Source organism: Momordica charantia (assembly GCF_013281855.1).
Source record: "Momordica charantia cultivar OHB3-1 chromosome 8 unlocalized genomic scaffold, Mcharantia_2.0 BLBB01000008.1, whole genome shotgun sequence".
In the NCBI taxonomy this organism is placed as follows: domain Eukaryota; kingdom Viridiplantae; phylum Streptophyta; class Magnoliopsida; order Cucurbitales; family Cucurbitaceae; genus Momordica; species Momordica charantia.
In genome coordinates, this window is record NW_028275166.1 from 12,052,818 (window position 1) to 12,074,510 (window position 21,693).

Here is a 21,693-nt window from a genome sequence, read left to right on the forward strand (position 1 = left end):
GAAGACTCCATCAACTATTTAGAAGAGGTTCAAATCTCCATCCTGAATGTTGTTGAACTAAAAAAAAGTATTCTAATGATTTATCGATGATACAAAAATAATACACCAATGATATACAAGAGAAATAATTGTCATATTTGGAAATTATTTTTCTGTGTAACAAAGTTGAAAATGTGGCAACTATGTTTTACCCTCTATTATTTTGTTATGTCATCTAACGTCTCATCCAACCTCTGTCTAAACTAGAAGACTAGAGGTTCTGATACATGCCTACCTCAAAATGTTAACACACACATTTGAAACATCAATAAGTAGTTTAAGGGTGTGTTTGGTTCGTTATCTAAAAACATGAATTTGAAAATTATAGATTCAATGAAAACAAAAATTGTATATTATGTATTCACTGTTTTCAAGTATATGTTTGGTAGGGGATCACAGAAATTGAATCTGAATTTAAGAATTTATTGAAACTGTATTTGATAACGTATTCCTAACAACTCAAATAAAATAATTTTCAAAGTTTATAGATTAAAATAGAAAATTCAAAACTAGGACCGAAACGAAATAAAACTTAGACAACACTTTCTTTTATAAAGAAAAAAAATAGCAAAACATATTTAATTACCGTACTTTTGCTAAAGTAATGATTACTCCCTAAACATTATACTTTCAAATTGGTAACAATCCACAGACTTTACAATGTAACAATTCAATTTATATAGTTTAAAATTTATAATAACCTATTCCTATGTTGTAAAAAATCTCATTAAAATTAATTGTTGATTTTTATCGTATATCGATTTAGTTTTTATAATTTATAAACACATTTGGTTTTTCGTTAGTTTATCGATTTACCTATATAAAAAACTTAACAAAAAAGTTATAATAGAGATTAAATTATTTTTTTAATAAAATATGTAAGGTGATGAGTCAAATTTGTGATTTTTTAATCGAAAGTATATGTTTTAATAAGTTGAGATTGACGCAGGAAGTAAACTCTTACCCATAGGTACTTACCAATTTGAATATACAAACTCATGACCAAAAGTTTTTTTAAGCAATAAAATTTAAAAAAAAAACAAAAAAAAGATTTAATTTTGTACTGTTTTAAATTAACATATAAAAGCCACTCACCATCACCTTTCGCGGGTCTTGATAGTTCTTTCTTTTACAGAGCTCTCGCCCCTGTTTCTCTCTTCTTCTTCTTCTTCTTCCTCGGCGCATTTCGCCGCCATTTCCCTTCATCTCAACAACTTCCACTTTTATCAAAATCATCGCCGATCCATTCTACAGTCTCCCTCCCAACAAGAATACTCTTGTCACGTCGCCATGTTACCCGCCGTTCCGACGACGTGTTACCTCTCTGTTTAACCAAACATCGAAAATGGCGAGGCGTTTGGTCCTTTTGGCGGCCATTTTGGCGGTCCTTTTTGGGTGGTTTTCTTCAGTTTCTGGCTTGCCCACAGGTACGGCGCCTGTAATCTTCTCTCCTCATTCTTCATCTCTGTTCAGGCGTTTTCGTTTCGTTGCAGAAATTATAGCAGGGGTTTTGTCCAAGGCGGTTTCTGCCCTTGTAAATTGGATATGGGCGATCAATTCGGTCTCTAAAATTGGTTCGATTCGTTTCCTCAGCCCTAATTTTGAGCGTTTTTTTTTGTGTGTTTAATGGATTTTTGGGCATTATTTATTTGATTGGTTTTTCAGCCGTTTCTACCCGTTCGATGATTAAGTTTGAGACGGGGTATGTTGTTGAGACTGTGTTTGATGGTAGTAAGCTGGGAATTGAGCCTTACTCTGTGGGGGTGTCTCCGAGTGGGGATCTTCTGATTTTGGATGCAGAAAATAGTAATGTTCACAAGATAACTATGCCATTTTCTCAATGTAAGTCCTCTTGCTGTACTAATTTGTCAGTTCAATTGTGTAGCTTAGATTATATATCTAGCTCTGGTACTTTTATAATGAATATTGGAGCGAGAATTCGAATTTTTGACCAGCAAGGATGGTTGTTACCAATGTCTTTGCTGTTAAGTTAGACACGGGTTAGCTCTATCTTTGGCACTTTTGTCATTTAGCATTCTCGTCATTCTTTTTCTCGTTTTAGTTCTTATACGTTTAAAACAATCCTAAATAGTAACAAAACATTGACATGACATAACATTGAATATATGCAATCATTTCATGTATTGAACTAAATTGAAATTGGTACCATGACCAAAATATAAAAAAGTGGCAAATACAGAAATTACAATTGGAAATTTAGTATTCTTATAGCTATGGTTGTCAGTCAGCTCGGTTTGTTCTTTGTCTAGCTTTGTGGTAGCTGCTAGTCCTTTACTTCAAACTCTGGACATCTTCTTATTATTTTTTTTAATTATTTTTTCAACATATTCTTTGCTTTCTTAAGGTATTAGTTGATTCCAATTGTAGATGAGAATACTTTCCTTTATTCATAAGCTTTTGTTTAGCAGAAGACTCACTCACCTTTTGATGTGAAACTACCCTTTTTTGAGTTTTGCATCATAATTAGTGATCTATTAGTTTGATGTTATACCAATATTAAGCTTCATTAGCCCTTAGCCTTTCAGCTTTAGCAACCATGATTCCAGTCTTTGACGTACCGAAATTAATTAATTAAGGTTTACTTTTTACGAATCCAATGGGTTTGAGCTTCACGAAGAAGAAAGGCATGTATATTTGGCTATATGGTTGTTGTGTTTCAATATACTTTTCAAGGATATTATTTTGGAAATGGGAAATAAGTAACTAGAGACATAAACGTTATCAGAGGGTCCTTAATATTTTAGGTAGGTGGTTGACTAATTGACGAGTCATTTAGAAATTTAGCTACCAGTCTATGGTAATGGAATGTACCTGCTTTTTTTTCTAATATTGATAAAAATATAAATAGCATATTTTTCAAATTCACCTATGACCAATCAATGATTTGTAATATCCTGCAAATGCTTCTACTCTTTCTCTTACCTAGTGATAAGCCATTCAGCTATAGTTCTAGATTTAAATTCGATATTCTAAGTATCTAAATATTAAATGAACAAATATATGCCATCTCACTCAGGTTCGCTGGGGAAGATTGTTCGATAACTCAGCCAGTGTATAATTTCTCTTATTAATTTGATGAACTGTTGGTCGCTCTAGTTTTTTCTTTTGCTGAAAACAGGAACTATATGCAGTTTGCAGGTCCAAGCTGTTCGCAGGATCATCTGAAGGATACTCTGGACACGTGGATGGTAAGCTAAGTGATGCAAGAATGAGTCATCCAAGAGGGCTAACAGTGGATCAAAGAGGAAATATTTACATTGCAGATACAAAGAACAGGGCTATAAGGAAAATCAGTGATGCCGGTACTTTCCTAAATCAGTTCGAGAGCGTTGCGTGCCTCGATTATGAATCTTGCCTCTTATCCACTCCTTGTTCATTTAGTTTACCGAAGAATTTCCATTCAGTCATCTTAGTTTTGGGATCTGTTAATTGTATATAAGTCGTTTATAGTTCTTTTGCAGGAGTTACTACGATTGCTGGTGGCAAATGGAGGAAAAGTGGCCATGTTGATGGTCCTAGTGAAGACGCAAAGTTCTCCAATGATTTTGATGTAGTTTATGTAGGAAGAAGCTGCTCGCTTCTGGTAATTGACAGAGGAAACCAGGCAATTCGGGAGATTCAACTTCGCACTGATGATTGTACCGACGAATATGATGGTAGCTTCCTCTTAGGTACATTGTAGCCAAAGAAAATCATCATTGGATGCCATTTTTTCTCTCATATTCAGCAATCTAAACTATGTTCTGTTGTTGTAGGGATGGCTATGCTAACTGCAGCCGTGCTTTCGGGTTACACTTTGGCATGTCTGCAATGTAGAGTGTCGGCAATGTTTTCTTCAAAAAATGTAATGTCATCTCAAATCTTACAAAACAAACTGTAGTTTATTACAGTGTTATAGATAATGTAGCAATAGAGTGCAATATCCATCTAACATTGACATTTTCCAATATTTTAACTGATATTTCATAGCCTTACTGACAAATGTTTGCAATACAGTAAAATATTATCTATCAACATTGATATTTTTTTTCAATATTTTTACTCATATTTCTATGAATTTGAGATTTGACATTTTTGACCGTCCTAATGAGTTTGACGCGAGGTATGAACCAAAAGTTTACAATTTGGTTCAATTTGAGTTTCAATGAGTCTAAGACAAAAAGATTTGTTTCTGATGAGTTTCAATATGTCTACCAATGTTTCTGCTTTGTCCCTAGGAGGGAGTGGCCAGGCTATTCTTTGACATAGAACAAAACTTGCAGTCACAGTTTTCTACCTTTCCTGAACTTCTGTTTCTCTTTTCTCGAAATGCCTTCCTATATTTTGCAGGATTCAAGAGCTAACTCGAGGAACTTTACATCGATTCCTCCATATCAGAGACTCAAGAAATCGGTCAGGCATCCCTTCATTCCTAGTGAAGAGGAAGAAGATAATCAACCAGGAGAGAATATAATTTGTTCCCTCTGCAAGCTTTTCCTCAACACTGGCTCATCAGCAGCAGAAATATTTGTGGCATTGCTTCTTGGAGCTAGAAGAAAGCCATCCCACCCCCACATCGAGCAGTCACGGCTCGGCGTGCAGGAAAGATTTGCAGTTCCACACGACCGCAAACCGCTGCATACAATGGCCAGCAGACCTTACTCTTACACGGCAACGGGACTCGAGAACGTCCACCGTTACAGGCACATTTGGGCCGACGATGGTGGCGATCAATGGGAAGAGCAGGCATATCCATCCAGTCCAAAGATGTGGTGCAAAAGAAGCTGTGAGAGAAATGAGATTGTGTTCGGTGAAGTACAAGAAGAAGTGCAACTCTATGAACAAAAGGAAGAGAAGTGTTCTGTTGGTGGTGAGAGGAGAATGAGAGATTAGCAAATTGATTGATTTCTTAACCTCACTTGTATGATATCATAAATTCGTTTATTCAAAATGATATAATAAAAATTATATTGAATTTTACATTTAATTAATATGGATATTGTCAACCCAAGTTATTAAGGAATATATTCTAACCAAAAGACATACATATTGTTATACTAAAAAAAACGCATATATTTTTTTTAAGTATGACAACAGATATCATTTAATATCTTGGTTCAACTATAGTTTCGATCCCTAACTCTATCTATAAAGAAATATATATTTTTTAAATCTCGATTCTTTTGGCATTTGAATTCTAATATCTGAACTTTAACATAGAAACATCGTCTAAAGCAAGAAAAAAAGTAAATTAAATTAAAAAAAAGTTATGAGACAAAATTATTTATATTGTTAAAAAAAATTAAAAAAATTGATGTTTGTAAACTTTACTTCCGATGTTGTTTAACTTTTGGAATGATTTTTTTAGTACAACACATATGGGCGGAGGATCGAATTCACAACCTCTTGGTTGGAGGTAATTATCATTGAGCCAAGCTCGTTTTGGCACTTTTAGAATGTTGTTTGTTCCGTCTTTACTTTTTAAAAAATCTTAAAATAAATGTGAGTTTTAAGATGTTTTTCGAAAAAATTGTTTTTATGTGAAATATTTATTTTGTAATCATTTTGAAACAAAATTAATTAAATGTTTTATTTAAAAGCGCTTTAAGTCTGTTTTTAATATGTTTTTATAACTCTTAAAACTATTTTTATTATGGAAATTTCTAAAATGTACTTTTAATTGGTGAAAATAATGACCTATTAAAGTTCTATGTAAAAATTTTTAAAATGTACTTTTAGACGTTCACGAATGAGAAAGGTATAACACAGTAACTCGAATATATATTTAGTCTAATATATAAATCATATATAAACAACTTTAAAATTTCAACCACCTATTAAGAACTATTTAAAGTTATAAATATGACTCTAAAATGTTCAACTTTTTATTTGGCCCTACAAAAGAATACGTTTATTCAATTTTGATCCTAAACTTTCAAAATATATATATGTTTAGTCCCTAATATTTAACCCGTTATTTGCAAGCTCGGATTTAGGAGGATTTTCAAGTCAGAATGATTTTAAAATCATTTCTCATGTTGGTTGGATTAAAAAAAATAGAATTTGAAATCCAATCTAATTTGAAATCCCGTTTTGTTCCAAAAAAAAAAATCATCCAAAATAGGTCGGATTTGTTAGGATTTTAATTGAAAGTTGACTATATTACAATTTTATCCTTGCAATAAGTTTAATTGAAGAAATCAAACTAAACCAAAATGAGATAGATAAAATGAGAGAAAGCAAATCAAGATGAGATGAGATAAAAAGAGAAAAAAATGGAAAAGGATGTAAAAAAGAAGAGAGAAAAGAGAGAAAGATGTAGAAGGAGAAATGGAGAAGAAGATGAGATAAAAAGAGAAGAAATAAAATGGAGAATAAGGTATAAAGAGAAGATAGAAAAGAGGAGATGAAGAAATAAAAGGGAGATGAAGGAAGAGGAGGAATAAAAAAGATGGAGGCAATGAGATGAGTCCGGATGACGAAAATTCATACTAGTGTTTTGATATAGAGGAAGGTTGTTGGGATTTTGTTTTATAATTATAAGGGCGTAATGGTAAAATAAATATTTTATTTTCGTTTCCTTCTATAATTTAGAACCCTGAATTTGAAATCATTTCTTTTAAATTCTTAACGTGAAACAAAACATAAAAGAAGTAATTGTTTTTTTTTATTGATAAAAAAAATAATCATTTCAGTCTTTATGTCTATTTTGATTTTAACAAATTAATAACATAGTTTCGGATATCTATACAAATTTCAAACCACACAGATTTACTAACAAAATTTTATTATTTTAGGTAGAGAAACAATCTAATAATTATTTTTTTGAAGTTGAACGACTAAAACAAACCTTATGAAAGTTTTGGGGATCAAAATTACTATTTTGGTAAAGTTAAAGGAGCAAAATGGGAGTTGAAAAAAAAAAAAAAAAACAATTGAGTCAATTGATTATAGAAGATTTGTACCAGAGAAGCCAACACTTCAATTTAAAAATCTGCCTTTGGCATAGTGACAATTACCGACACCAGCCCCCCTCATGTCAGTCAGTGCCTACGTTAATTTTACTTCTAAAAAAGAAAATAGATGGTAGATTAGGCCTATTTTTAAAAAAAGAATTTGTAAATTTTCTATACAAATATATCCATTTTTTTTTTTTTTTTTTTTTACAATCAAATATGTAGATTTAAAAAAATGAAAAAGAAGAGAATATATAGGTTGGTAAGACTTTTATGGTCTAATTGTTACCTTCAATTTCAAGACTCATTTTTATTTTTAATTTATACATTACCATTAGGTATTTTTTAAAAGTAAATTATTGTATTGATTTTTTTTCTTATTTAAAATCATTATTTTCATATTCCATCGTTCTTATTTTGCATAATTTTAATTTCAATTTTACATCATCTAAATGAGTCGAAATTTTGGAAACTCATGATCTAAGGTAATTTTTTTTTATTAACTTTACATCTTATATACTATGAATTTTACTATTTGAGAAAGAGTTTGCCAGTTAAGCAGGGGTGATATTACTTGATTATTTGAACCAAAATCTTGCGAGAGACGACGTCGTTAGGGGGAGAGAGACGACGTCGTTTTTGTATCCCAAAAATTTCAAATGTCTGATGGGCGAAATTAGTATCGCGTATAAATAAGCTGGAGTTCTCTCCAGCGGTTGGCGGCAACGAGGAACTGAAGCAGAATCGTGAAGGTCAAGCGGATGAAAAATGGGAGTGCAGGGTCTTTGGGAGCTACTGGCCCCCGTCGGCCGCCGTGTCTCCGTCGAAACCCTAGCCGGCAAGAAGCTCGCCATCGGTATATTCAAATCTCTCCTTTCCAATCACACCTCTGCAATTTTCAAAATGTTTTGTTTGTTTCTTTCCTTTGAAGATGCGAGCATCTGGATGGTGCAATTCATAAAGGCAATGCGCGACGAGAGAGGGGAAATGGTCCGAAACGCCCATTTGCTCGGTTTCTTTCGCCGAATTTGTAAACTTCTATTCTTGCGGACTAAGCCTGTTTTCGTCTTTGATGGTGCAACCCCCGCTCTCAAGCGCCGTACTTTGATTGCGCGCCGTAGGCAGCGTGAGAACGCCCAGGCTAAAGTTCGTAAGACTGCCGAGAAATTGCTTCTCAATCATGTGAGTTTGGTTTCCGGTCTTTTTCAACTTATAGCTTGTAGTTCCGCTTTTTTTTTTTTTGTTGATTTCCACGCTCAATTATATATACAGTAATAGGATGTTAAATCACCGCAAGTCCTAAAGCTTAAGTTGATATGTTGTGGTATATTTAATCATTTATTCATGTTCTTGACCTTGGTGAGTCTTAAATTTTGGAGTTGTATGCTGGAACTTGTCCATTCGTCTACAGAAATTATCGTGCTCGTGTTTTGAAATTTTATTTAGCAGAATTCAGAAGTGTGTTTTTCGAGGGGCCAAGTGTGATTAAACAGAAATATCTCAAGCTGATTTCCATCGTTGATATTCTGATTTTATGGGAAGAACTTGTCTTTTACACCAAAATAAAATGGAATTTCACTTTACATTACTTGTTATATTAATGAATATTGTACTGGACGGTAGTGGTGCTAAATTTTAGTAGTGTTTTGGATGTATGCAGTTTTACCATTCAGTAATACATAGGAAGCAAATCACTACCATGTTCCCAGATAGGTGTGTTCAGTTGAAAGGTGAAATCTTCATCTCAACGAAGATGAAGATATAAGTCATAGTTTATCTAATATTTCATAACCGTTGTTTTTCTCCCAACTAAATAGTGGTATTTCCGCTAGGTCCTTTTTATTTTTTATTTTTTAAATTAAGTTGCAACTTGCAGTTGAGAGTTAAATTTTTGAACTTTTTAATTTCTACCTTTTGTTCAATAGCTAAAGGCAATGAGGTTGAAAGAACTAGCTGAGGATCTTCAGAACCAGAAACAGCAGAGGAGGCAGGATGTACCAAAAAAGAAGAACTTGCCAAACCATAAAAGAACTGCAGATGGTACTTCTGGAAGGAACAAAAGCATCACAACCACAAGTAGTGGCGATCATGAAAAACTAGATGGAATGTGAGATATGTCTCTGTGTATATTACTAAAATATGAAAATACTCAGAAGAATGTGGTTTGATAGGTTTTTTGGTTGATCAATTAGGTTGGCAGCATCGATCATGGCTGAAGAGAATGGATTTTTCACAAGCAGCTCTTCCTCTTTTTCTGGTGCTGCTCTTGCTAAAGACAACAGTGGTGAAGAGTCAATACTGGTAAGTTTCCGGCATGTGGATGTAACATGATGATTATTATGTCTAGCTCACGTGCTGATCTTATCAAAACAATACTTCAAATTCATTTGGGTATTTATCAATGTAATGGTTTCGTGTTCAAAATTTTATTTGTAAAGCTTTGCATTGTTGTTTGGGGCATTGCATTATGTTGGTTCATTTATTCTCTTTATGCCGATGCTTTTCTCTGGAATTTCAGTTTTCCTTATTTATTTATTTTTATTGAAGAATATGTATTCTTTTAATCAAAGGAGCTAGCATTTTTATGTAAAATACAGGGACACCTGCGAGAAGTTGAAGAAAATAACTTAGTATAAATTGAACTAACAAATCTACTTTTATTTATTCAAATTTCATCTTTCTGTAATGCTTCTGTTGTGTGTTGCCCGGATACGTTTTCAGTTTCCTCAGTTGCAACAACAGGAAAAAAAGAGAGTATATATATATATATATGAAGAAGTGATGTATTGTTGGTGATGTATTTCAGATGTTGACATTTACCAAACTCAAGTGTCTGTACTTTATAACTCAAGTGACCCTTTCTTTAGTGGGGTTCTTCCTTGCGGGCTGTTTTTTTTGGTATGCCCTTGTTCATGTGCTTTTGTTTTCATTTGTCCCAATGAAAAGCTTGGTTTCTCATAAAAAAAAAAAAACTACATAACTCCCTTTTTAAAACCGGGAGAGGTTATAAAACTCAAAGCGTGTCCCTGCTCTTGTTTGGGGAATATTTTTTTCTACACTTCAAGAGTATCTCTACTACATTGATTTATCTGCTCTGTCTTCTTGATGTTAGAGGAATTTCTTGATCTCAAAGCATGTCCCTGCATCACTTATAGTAAATTCTTTTGTAACTACAACCTTTCCATGTTTATGAACAATTGGGAAGCGGTTGTTTAGTTTGTTTGGTGGGGTTCCCTCTACCCCAGCCTCTAGTTTGTTTCTCTTTTTTTTATCAATACAGATATGTTTCTTATCTAAAAAAAAAAAGACTTTAATTTGTCCTTTTTTTTTCCAACATTTTCAGCCATTGATGAATGAAGTTGATCCAGATGTATTTTCTACTCTGCCTTCATCAATACAATATGAACTACTTCAGGTTAGGGTCTAATATTTCTTCTCAATAAATTGGAGGGAGAAAAATAAGAGACCTGATGAACAGGATGTTGGATCCAGAAACAGAAATACAAGAATGACTCAAAGGGCAAGAAGATTTTGTCAGATGAAATTCATGCAGTGGGGAGTGATACAGAAAGGATGGAAGTGGCCTCAAGAGGTGCCCATCAGCAAAATTTAGATGAGATGTAGGGTGCACGTACACTTGGGTTACAACTCTATTGTCATTGGGTTGTGTTAGTTGCATGTTTTTCTGTTGTGATCATTCTAGGTTGGCGGCCTCCATTGCAGCAGAGGAAGCAGGAAGTTTGAATGAAAATGCATCCGTATCTGCTGCTGCAAATCTGGATGAAGATACAGATGATGAAGATGAAGAGATGATTTTGGTATGCTATAGCTGACAGATTTCTGTAGTTCATATGATTTTATGTCAAACAAAATATTCTTCACCATCATACCATGGTGGCTTTCTTAAATTCTCTTCTCATGTTTACCAACTTAAAAGCTTCAGGAAATAAACTTGGATACGCTGACTTCAAGACAAGAAAAAGTTCCGAATATACCTGAGATCATCCTTTCAATTTCACACGTGAACAGAGACTGCCATAGTTTTATAAATAGTTTCAAAATTATCATTTTCATTTTAAATAGTTTCAAAACTACAAACTTTTTACAATTATTCTTAGAACTACAATACTTTAATCTTTCCTCCATTTCTTTGTGCAGACAATTACGAATTAGATAGTATATCATTTTGAGATTGTGAATCTTAGGCTTACTGAAATGCTGGGGGTCCTCAACTTATAAGTTATCTATCGTGACTGTCATATTGTTTGTGTTTACTTTGGACAGCCTGAAATGGACGGGGTAGTCGACCCTTCTGTGTTGGCTGCTTTGCCACCATCAGTTCAACTTGATCTTCTTGTTCAGGTAAGTTCCGGATATGTATCAAGTATCATTATGATTGTCGTAGTCATCTAACTATATGCTGGCACATGTTAATGCAAATATATTCTTGGTGCAGATGAGAGAGAGATTAATGGCAGAGAACAGACAGAAATATCAAAGGGTCAAGAAGGTTGGTTCTGAAATGGTCCAATATGCATCTGTCATATATTTTAGAACATTAACTGCAAGACTTGATTCTATCTATCTATCTATATATATATACACATATAAAGAAACTTCTCATTACAAAAAAGAGAAGTACAAGGGGGAAGATGAGATATCGCTTTTACCGTAGTAATTGTTATTTTTAGGTAGATTTAATATCCTTTTCGACTCCCTTAATTGTTGATGAGATCTATTGTAGTTTGATGCTAGTTTATTCAATATCTTTGAAAAGTCACTGTTGCAATTTGTGTATATATATATATATATTTTTTTTTGTTTTGGTTTTGGGTATACTTCTATTACCCCTCTAATTACTGCTAATGTCATCTTACTAGTTGATTTCATTTATTGTAGGACCCTGCAAAGTTTTCCGAGCTACAGATACAGGCATATCTTAAAACTGTTGCTTTTCGCCGGGATATTGATCAAGTGCAGAAGGCTGCTTCTGGGAGAGGCGTTGGTGGTGTACAGACATCGAGAATTGCCTCTGAAGCAAACAGGGAATTTATATTTTCATCATCCTTTACGGGTGATAAACAGTGAGTTGCTCAAATTCTGTATTTTATGAGATCAATCTACATGATAAAGTCGTCTGGACGTGCATTGGGGTGTGATTTAAGTTGTTCTTTTTCCATTGAATACTTGCTTGTTTTGGGCTTGTAGAATATAGTAGATTCATGAGGTGTTTGATTTTCTCAGGGTACTTGCATCTAGAATTGAGAAGAGCGGAGACGAAGACCTACAGGCACCAAGAGGGCAGCAACCTTTAAGTTCCCTGAATAATACAGAAGTTCCTAGTACATCCAATGCTTTGGCTCGATCAACCCCTGATAAGACGGGGGTTTTTGAGGAAAATATTGAGACGTTTTTGGATGAGAGAGGACGTGTTCGAGTTAGCAGGGTGAGGGCGATGGGGATGCGCATGACACGTGATTTAGAAAGGAACTTGGATTTGATGAAAGAGATAGAGAAGAATGCCAGTGCAAATGAGGTTGTGAATCATGAACCTGTGCAAAATAGTGAAATTTGTAATCCAAAAAGTCATTCTTCTCAAAGCCAAGATTTAGATACTCCATATGAAGGTGTTAGTGAATCTGTTCAGTTGAGTTTGAGAAGCCGAGGGTCGATGCTAGATGAAGACACTGCTATAGAAATATTGCTTGAAGATGAGGGTGATAAGTCTTTTGATGGTGATGATGATCTATTTACTCATTTAGCCGCTGAAAATCCTATACAAGTGGCTTCTTTTGACAAGTCATCCCAAAAACTCTCTTTTGATGGTACTACAGATTCTGGTTGGGAGGAAGCAGTCGAAGGGAAAACTTATAGTCCAAAAAATGTTGAAGTGGATGATCACCCGTTTGTGGAAGGAAGAGTTAGTGATGAGAGTGAAGTTGAATGGGAGGAAGGAGTTTGTGATCATGTCAACCCAGTTCCTTTTGGAGCTGCTGAATCAGGAAAGTCGGTTTCCAAAGGTTCTTTGGAGGAAGAGGCAGATTTGCAGGAGGCAATAAGAAGAAGTCTGAAAGATGTAGGAGATAGAAAACCTGGCTCTGTACTATCTGAACATCAAAAACCAGAAAGTGCTGGGAAAATGCTTGAACAATGTACGAGTGTCCAAAATGAGAATGTGATTGGACTAAAAAATGTGGATGGTGCTGATGGAATGAGTTGTTCAAAAGCCAATGATTCTACTGGGAGGAAGGTAATCTAATCTCTAGTTTGTAATCTAAAATTCTTTTATGTGAAGTGCAGGGTCCTTACTCTGAACTGTATATCCAGGAGACAACTGAGAGTTCATCTCAAGAAAAGCAATGTTCAGAATGTATTGTGTTATTAGATACCACAACCCACACAGTTACAGAAAAGCTGGATGCTTCTTATAAGGATGTTTCTCATAAAGATTCAAATGAAAACGATGATACTCTTAAGCCCTTATCAAGGGATGCATCTGGTGCAGTTCTGGTTGGGGATAGGATAAATAATAAATTAACTGAACCTCCTTGCCATATGGTTGGGATGGAAGACAGTTACACTCCTGAAGTTGATTCCTCCCCCAAAGTTGTTGCCAGCGAAAATCATCAGAATTTTCCTGTTGACGAGCTTAGTAGTGATATTTTGCTGGAGGAGAATGATGCGCAAAAACCTGCAGTTGAAGTAATAAGCAATGCAGAGATTGAGTTTACAGAGGATGAATTAACAAATAGAATTTCAATTCTGGAGCAGGAACGTTTGAATCTTGGAGATGAGCAGAAAAGGCTTGAGCGTAATGCTGAATCTGTCGGCAGTGAAATGTTTGCAGAATGTCAGGTCTGTGTGGTTTTTTCTCATCATATTAGTGAGGAAAGAAGTCAATTTTTGTAAGTTTTAAACTGTTTATTTTATTATATCTTTCATTTTATAATACACTTAAAAGAAATCTATTCCCAGAAGTACCAACAATTTATTTTTTGAGAGGGTATGAGAAGGGTTGAGTAATTTGCATGATTTGGTCAATTTTTAGTGGTGAGAATGCTTTTGTGATTAGAGGGACTCATAGGGATTTAACCCATTAACTCTTGGTAGTCCAAGAGATTTTCACTGCCATGCCCAATTTATTCAGTTTGGCGTGCCTTAACTTTCTCTTAACACTACCGAACACAACATTCTTTAATTATTACAAATAAAGTCTGTTTTATGTGCTATTTGAGTTCTCTCTTTTTGAGAATGGAGAAAATTGAATATTTTGATTCATCTGATTCTCTACAGGAATTATTGCAAATGTTTGGCTTACCATATATTATTGCTCCTATGGAAGCGGAAGCTCAATGTGCTTATATGGAACTTGCAAATCTCGTTGATGGAGTGGTGACTGATGACTCTGACGTTTTCTTGTTTGGGGCAAGAAGTGTTTACAAGAATATATTTGATGACCGCAAATATGTTGAGACATATTTTATGAAGGTCTGAATCTGGTAGAGCTGCATGCATACTCGCTCTCTCTATTGTTGTTATCAATTTTACCATGCTAACCCACATTTGATTAAAACTTTTGGTGGTGCTATTTTATTTTTAACCATTATTTTGATGCTTGACTATTTAATGGGTGGCATAGACATAGATCAACTTGTTTTGGGTCACAAAGCATGGTCATGATGGAATGTGTTTCTATGCTTATCTTATCCACTGATCAATGATTATGAAAGTTCTCTGCATCATTAGGTTTATAATCTGGGAGTGATACAATCAGTTTATTCCTCCACTAAAGATTTTCTCTATGGCTTTAATCAGTTTATTCCTATATTCAGATTGCTCTTCATGGGGTTCCCTTTCTAATGCTTTTTTTTATTTATAATTATAATATTTTGTTATCAATTCAAATTTGGGGTGCTTATTGGTGAGGTTTTGATGGGTTAAAATTGTGGTTCTTCATCAATTGACGAAGATTGGAATTGGGGGGACTTCCTTTGTTATATTATATGGTTTAGCTTGTGATTTAGGAGAATTTATTTTCTTGATATTACTTTGTAACTTTTCAGTATTCAATGAAACCTGTGTTCATTTTTTTTTTTAAATAATTTATCTTTGGAACTGACAATGGATATTTTTTTTTTCTCCCCTTTGCTTTTTCCCATTCATTAAGTAGAATTGTTATTGAAAAGTATCAAAGATTTCCATGTAGTTTGTTGCTTAACAATCTGCCTATTGTGCGTCTACTTTCAGGATGTTGAAAATGAGCTTGGTCTGAACCGAGACAAGATAATTCGCATGGCACTACTACTTGGAAGTGATTATACAGAAGGCATTAGGTAACTTAAACATGAATGTTCCTGCCTTATTGATAAGAACTTATCATTTGCTTGGAAACAAATTCTCCATCAAGACAAATTTCAATTGCATGATATAGTGGGATTGGCATAGTAAATGCCATTGAGGTTATGAACGCATTTCCAGAGGAAGATGGACTCCAAAAATTCAAAGAATGGATTGAATCGCCAGATCCAAGCATCTTAGGCACGCTTAGTGCACAAACAGGGTTGAGTTCTCGAAAAAGAGGGTCAAAAGCGAGTGAGAAGGACACAACCTGCTCAAATAGCAGTGTTGGGGACGGTTCTGCATCTGGAGAGGACATTTCTGAAGATCTGAAGGAAAACATAGATGTTAAACAGAGTTTCATGAAGAAGCATGTGAGATATTTCTCTCCTACTCTATACATTCTGTTTTTAATATTTTCTTAGCTAAATATGTGTTTTGGTACCTAAATTTGGGGTGTGTTTTCAATTTATTCCTAATTGTTTAAAAAGTTTTAATTTAGTTTCTCATAGTTAACCTTTTCAATTATGTATTTTGGATGTTAAAATGGGCTTACGATAATCTTACCTGACATGATATGTTTGGGATGACTTTAAAAAATGTGTATTTTAAATAAACTTTTTTTTTCTTGAGCACTTTTGGAAGAATTACTAATTTAGAGGGTGTTTAGTACATTGACTTTATAATTGAAAGTGATTTTAAAAAAATCTAAAATGTTTGGTAATAAATAAAAAATATTTTTGAAAAATTGTATTGCTTTAAAATTCCTTTTTGAAGAAATACTTGTGTGATGATTATCAAAAAGGTTCTTTGAAGTAGGTTTTTATTTATTTTTATTTATGGTATCACTTGATGTAAATCCTCTCCTCTTTATTACTATAGTTCTCCGTCTTTATTGACTAATTGCTGAGGCTTTTGTATCTCTCTTGGATTGGGGTGTCTTTACCCTGTTGTAGTTTATTTCTTATATATATAAAACTAAAGTCACTCATGTAGTTTATGTAGGTTAAGCACTTGATAGATATTACTTAAAAAAGTACTCAACTTAAAAGATATATAAAATTCACCCTTATTGTCAGTAGAGATTTTGAGAAGGAATTAAGCCACTTTTTAAGTGAGGAATTTTGCTAATTCCGCCACCAAATTTCCAAGAATTTGCCCAAAAAAGAATTGGCTTTTCTTTCTTTAGGTCTAATTTCTCTTCTAAATTTCAGCCGACTTACTAAGTATCATTTCATGAAAGTTTATCATCATTCAATTTTAACATTTATTAGCGATAACAGTACAATTGAAAAATATTATAATATGAGAGGCTAAATTGAAACTTTTTAAACTATAGAGACTTAAATCAAAGAAACGCCTAAACATTAACCAGATTTAGCCTATTTTCTTTATTAGGGGATAATGGAGGTTATTTTATACGCAAGTTTTTCTCACCTAGTTGCCATTATCTGATTCTGTATTTAGAGAAATGTTAGCAAGAACTGGCACATCCCTTCTGAATTTCCTAGTGAAACGGTCATTTCTGCTTACACCTGCCCACAAGTGGACAAGTCAGCAGAATCTTTCTCCTGGGGAAAGCCAGACAATTTTGTCCTCCGCAGGTGAGACCATATGCTTCTAATGTGGGTAAATCTTATATTTTTGACATAATTACGATGGTTTGTTTATTTTCAATTTTAGCAGCAATCTTCATATAGAGAGGCATCTCCGTATTAAAGATTCATTCATAGTCATGTCATCATTACTTTTCCCTAGATGAATTGGAAACTATGTAGAATACCCGCACGCCGCACCCACACTGTTTTTTTATTTTTATTATTATTATTATTATACATATTGTTAAACGAGAACCATTCCATCATTTAATTGATATGATAAAATTACACAAATATGGGGAGAAATCAATTTCAAGCCTGGGAAGGTACAAAAAGCATTTCCGATTGGCCTAAACAGAAGATGAACTGTAGCTATGGAAGTAAGGTGAATTTCTACACCATGAGAGAGCTGAAAAGGAGAAATTGTCCAAAGAAACTACTAAATGATTTCTCTTTGGCCTTGAAAATACGGTTGTTTCTTTTGGTCTTCTTTTCTCTATTGAATGGATGACTGTACATCACGCAGTTGATTGCTTATTTGAGAACATGGAGGTTCTTTTTCGTCATCTTTAGTATTTTTCAGTAGAGCCGAGCATGGATATGTCTCCTGCTATCTTTAGTTCTAACCTAGAGCCTTTTCTATTTGTAATGTTTATCTCTTGGAAGCAACCATCATGGGTGGCTCATTGGTCCAAAGGGACTAGGGTTAATTAGGAGGAAATGGATTCGAATCCCATGATGGCCACCTACTTTAGAAATAGTAATTTCTATGTGTTTCCCGGCATTAAATGGTTGTAGGGTGACTGGTGAGGCAGTTGCCTCGAAAAAAAAAATATTTATCTCTTGAAAGCATCACAAAAAATCCCATTAATGTTTCTGGGTCCATTGACGTCTCGAAGTTGAGCTTTATGATATATTATATATAATGTTTTCTGCAATTTATTACATTCATGGATTGAGCCTACATTTTATATTTAAGACAATGGAATATCCCCTGGACATGTCATATATATTTACAAGTAAACCTTTGGTAGGGATATGGATTTTGAGAAATAGTAGAATCTTTAGGGTGAAGGGATCGATGGAAAATTGGAGCTTATTATATTAATGGGGTTGGTTTCTAAGTTTTTTTAATTATCAGTTAGTGTAATCCTTTTGGATTGGAGTCCCTTCCTTTAGGTGGATCCCCTGCCATTGGGCTGGTTCTTTGTTTACCCTTGTACATCCGTTCTATTTCGTTTTCTGAATGAAAAGTTCCAAAGTAAACCCGCTATGTATGCTGCAGATTATGCTGGGAAAAGTTTGGGTGGGATAACTCAAAGGCCGATGAATTGCTTTTGCCAGTCTTGAAAGAGTACAGCAAACATGAGGTTAATTACTTACTTTCTGTCTCTCATGTTTGTAAAGATGAAAGGATGTTTTATTTTGTGTGCTTTTGCCCCTATGTTTTTTCCCCATAGTCCACAAAATGATGAGAAAAAGTTGTCTTTGCTCTCATCTTTTTATTTATTGTTTTCTTGTAGACTCAACTTCGATTAGAGACATTTTACACTTTCGACGAACGATTTGCTAAAATCCGCAGTAAGAGAATAAAGAAAGCTGTTAGAGGTATTACTGGGAGCAAGTCTGCTGTATTGATGGATGACGCTGTGCGGGCTGTTTCTGCAAATAAACAGAGAGAACTTTCTGTTGAACCTCAGGAGAAATCTGAGAAATGTTCATCAGAAATACAAGGTTCTTGTTCGAATGTAGATGACGTAGAAAAGAGGCTCGGAAAACCATCAAGGAAAAGGCAGCTACATGGAGAGCAATCTCAACCTGCAAAGGGTCAAAAACTAACAATGAAGGAGAAAGGAAATCGGAATAGAAATGAGGGATCACATAAGAATGGGAGAGGTAGAGGTGAAAGGAAAGGGAGAGGGAGAGGACGATTGCAACCGAAAGGAAAGATGAAGGGAAGTCCTACTACTGAATTGGTTGAAACCAGCTCCAGTGATGATGAAAATGAATTTGATGACCAGAAATGTGATTTTGTGAACTTGGAGGAGCCTCAAGAAAGGAGAAGAGTAAGTTTGACTTTGAAAGTGGCTGATTCCTTTTTATTCTTATGTTAATATTTACAGTTCTTATGTCTTTAACCTCTATCCAGTTACTTGGTCAATGGGCATCACTTCTGAGTTTTCATATAGTCTTTAACTAAAATGCATATAGTCTTTAACTAAAAACCACAGACACTTATTGTACACATATTAGACACTTGTTAGCTCAATAGACGTGAGTCATAAACTAGTTTTACAAATTAAATATGGATTGACACTTTTAGGCACGTATATAGAACACTTGAACGTATTATAGACAAAGACATAAATAGTAGTTAAAGCAAAACACATCAAACTCATTTTTCAGCATAAAAATGCTTAAACTTATTGATTTTAAATTTTTTGTACGTACAAAAATGGTATGTATTTTAATAATAGTGCCATTGCTATATTCGTGTCATATATATTTTTAGAAAATCAGGTGTCATCGTTTTCGTGTCATATCGTATCCATGTCTTGTATTTGTATTTATGCTTTGGGTCTTTAATTAGATGAAATGTATATTGCTTATAAATTTGAGGTAATTGTTCGTTTCTTTCTTGTTTGAGACATCTGAGATTAATAAATGTGATGTTTGGGTAGCGATCTCTTTTTTTAGATGACTTAATTTTCCCTAACTAGAATGTTTACCGATACAGTCATCTCGGATCCGAAAATCTGTAAGTTATACGATGGGTGATGCAGATCAACCATCAGACTATAATGGTGATAGATTCTCCAATGATGAAGCCAAAGAGCATGATGTGATCCATGACCAATCCGAAAAAAACAGAACGTGATCTCGGAACTCCTAAGAGACCTCCACAAGAGGATTATTTTGAAACTGGAGGTGGTTTCTGTCCAGTAGAAGATGAAATGAGCCAGGATATAGATCCTTCCTTGGAGGCTAACAACAGTGAAGACTACCTCAGAATGGGGGGTGGATTTTGCTTAGACGACGACAATGAATGCATTGACCCGGACGCGTACCCCGGCCGAGCAACTGTCTCAGAAGATCTCCAAGATCGCTCTGAACATGATCCTGATCAATCAACCTTCCATCCCGAAAAATGTACAAGTTCAGTCCAGAACAAGGAGGGTACTGATGCACGTGTAGACTCTCTGCTCGATACGGGCAACCCAAATCGTGTATGTAATCCAAACTCTTCCCAGGGAGGTGAGGGTGTGCAAGAAGAAGAGAAGGATCATTCTGTAAGTGCATTTGGAGGAGCTCTAAGTGCCATGCCCAATCTGAGAAGGAAGAGGAGGAAGTACTGAGACAAAGGTAAGAATTCAGATTCTCCATTGACCTCCTTTTATCCATTCTCTTCTTTTGGACATGTCCCAAACTTCCGAGAGAGGAATTTCTTGTCCGAGCTATCTTAAAGTAAAGTTCTCCTTGAATTTGTGTTTCATTAAATATTGGTCTGCTCTATTTTTCTTAGTTGGAACCTCTTTGAAAGGAGGATCTTGAATCAAAGTCAATTAAAAATTTTTATTGAACGAAAAGAAGACTGCACCAAAGGTCTGCTACTTAGTTGAAAGCTTGAAACAAGTCTGCAGTAGTTGGAAATTTTAATTTATGCGTTCAAACGGTTAGTTTTCCGTTGTTGTAGCTAACGGAAAGCAATCAGGATTACTTTTGGTGATTTTTTTGAAATTTAGAGGGCAAAATGGTTGAATTTTAAAATTTAGACTTTAGTGATAGGTCAAATTTTAGGGACATAATTATGTAGTTTTTTCAACAAATTTTAAACCCTAATTAACTTGGAAATAGGGATATCTCTTCTAATTTTGGTGTTGTATTCTATCCATTTTACTAACTTAATTTGTTTAATCAATACTCCGACTTTTTACAGCATTTTTCTCACTATTCAATTAGAAATTTTAAATGAATTAAGAATGTTGAAATGGTTAATGGCTGTTCGAGCTTGCTTTAGTTTTATGATATAATATTAAATAACTAAAATTTTGAATTTATGTTCTACTTTATATAACATCAATAATTAGTTGAATTTAAGCGTTTTTGTTACTAAATTTGAGAATTTTTTATATGTTGAATTTTGTGGCTGAATTCTAGTATTTTAATTTTTCACCACATCTTTTTTTTTTCAATACTAAGAGATGAGAATTTGAACCTTCAATTTCAAAGAAGGTAATTACATGTCTTTACTACTAAATTTACTGAGGATAACATTTTTTTATTGCTTTATTAATTGAATTTTATATCATTTATTAAGTTCAAGATTATATTATACCTTACCCATTAAATTGGGTGAAAAGGATACTTTTCTAATGAAATATTTTTTTTGTTAAATAATCTTTAAAAGATAATATATTATTATTATTATTATTTGTCGTTTTAGGCATTTTAGTTCTTTGAAGAGCCACTCAATATTGTTATAGAACCACATGACTTATTATGCCCAAAAGTTGTGGGGCTGGTGGTATGATTAGAAATCACGTTATATATTATAAATTCATTTAATATATATTTTTAAAAATATAATAATTTTTCATTTTTTTTAATATGTAGCATAAATTTGACTTTTCTTATATTTTTTATTACATTTAAGTTTAAGTTTGATTTAGAATGTGTTATTTTTTAAAATATAAAATTTTATGCTATATTTGAAAATATACATTTATTTTATGTTATTTATGTAAATATAATTGAGTAAACTA

The 21,693-nt window shown here is 33.9% G+C and overlaps 2 protein-coding genes across 3 annotated transcripts; both read left to right on the forward strand.

The window, feature by feature from the left end:
* Positions 1-1,136: 1,136 nt before the first annotated feature.
* LOC111018344 (uncharacterized) lies at positions 1,137-5,026 on the forward strand. 2 transcript variants are annotated; one of them, XM_022294385.2, is made up of 7 exons: positions 1,138-1,466; positions 1,533-1,613; positions 1,705-1,881; positions 3,192-3,362; positions 3,522-3,731; positions 3,816-3,904; positions 4,390-5,026. In XM_022294385.2, the coding sequence occupies exons 1-7, from the start codon at positions 1,385-1,387 to the stop codon at positions 4,930-4,932; spliced, it is 1,353 nt and encodes a 450-aa protein (XP_022150077.1). In that variant the 5' UTR covers positions 1,138-1,384; the 3' UTR covers positions 4,933-5,026. The 2 variants fall into 2 exon arrangements, with proteins under 2 accessions (XP_022150076.1, XP_022150077.1); XM_022294384.2 differs by having other exon boundaries at positions 1,137-1,613.
* Positions 5,027-7,695: 2,669 nt separating this feature from the next.
* Positions 7,696-20,452, forward strand: LOC148209525 (DNA repair protein UVH3-like). Its single transcript, XM_088126849.1, is given in 20 exon segments — positions 7,696-7,851; positions 7,927-8,177; positions 8,921-9,102; positions 9,188-9,296; positions 10,339-10,410; positions 10,488-10,615; positions 10,699-10,813; positions 11,280-11,357; positions 11,452-11,505; positions 11,895-12,079; positions 12,240-13,245; positions 13,323-13,850; positions 14,289-14,483; positions 15,243-15,328; positions 15,427-15,706; positions 16,800-16,936; positions 18,216-18,300; positions 18,454-18,996; positions 19,668-19,789; positions 19,791-20,452. Coding segments are annotated over 20 exon segments (4,740 nt in total). The 5' UTR covers positions 7,696-7,763; the 3' UTR covers positions 20,287-20,452.
* Positions 20,453-21,693: the final 1,241 nt, after the last annotated feature.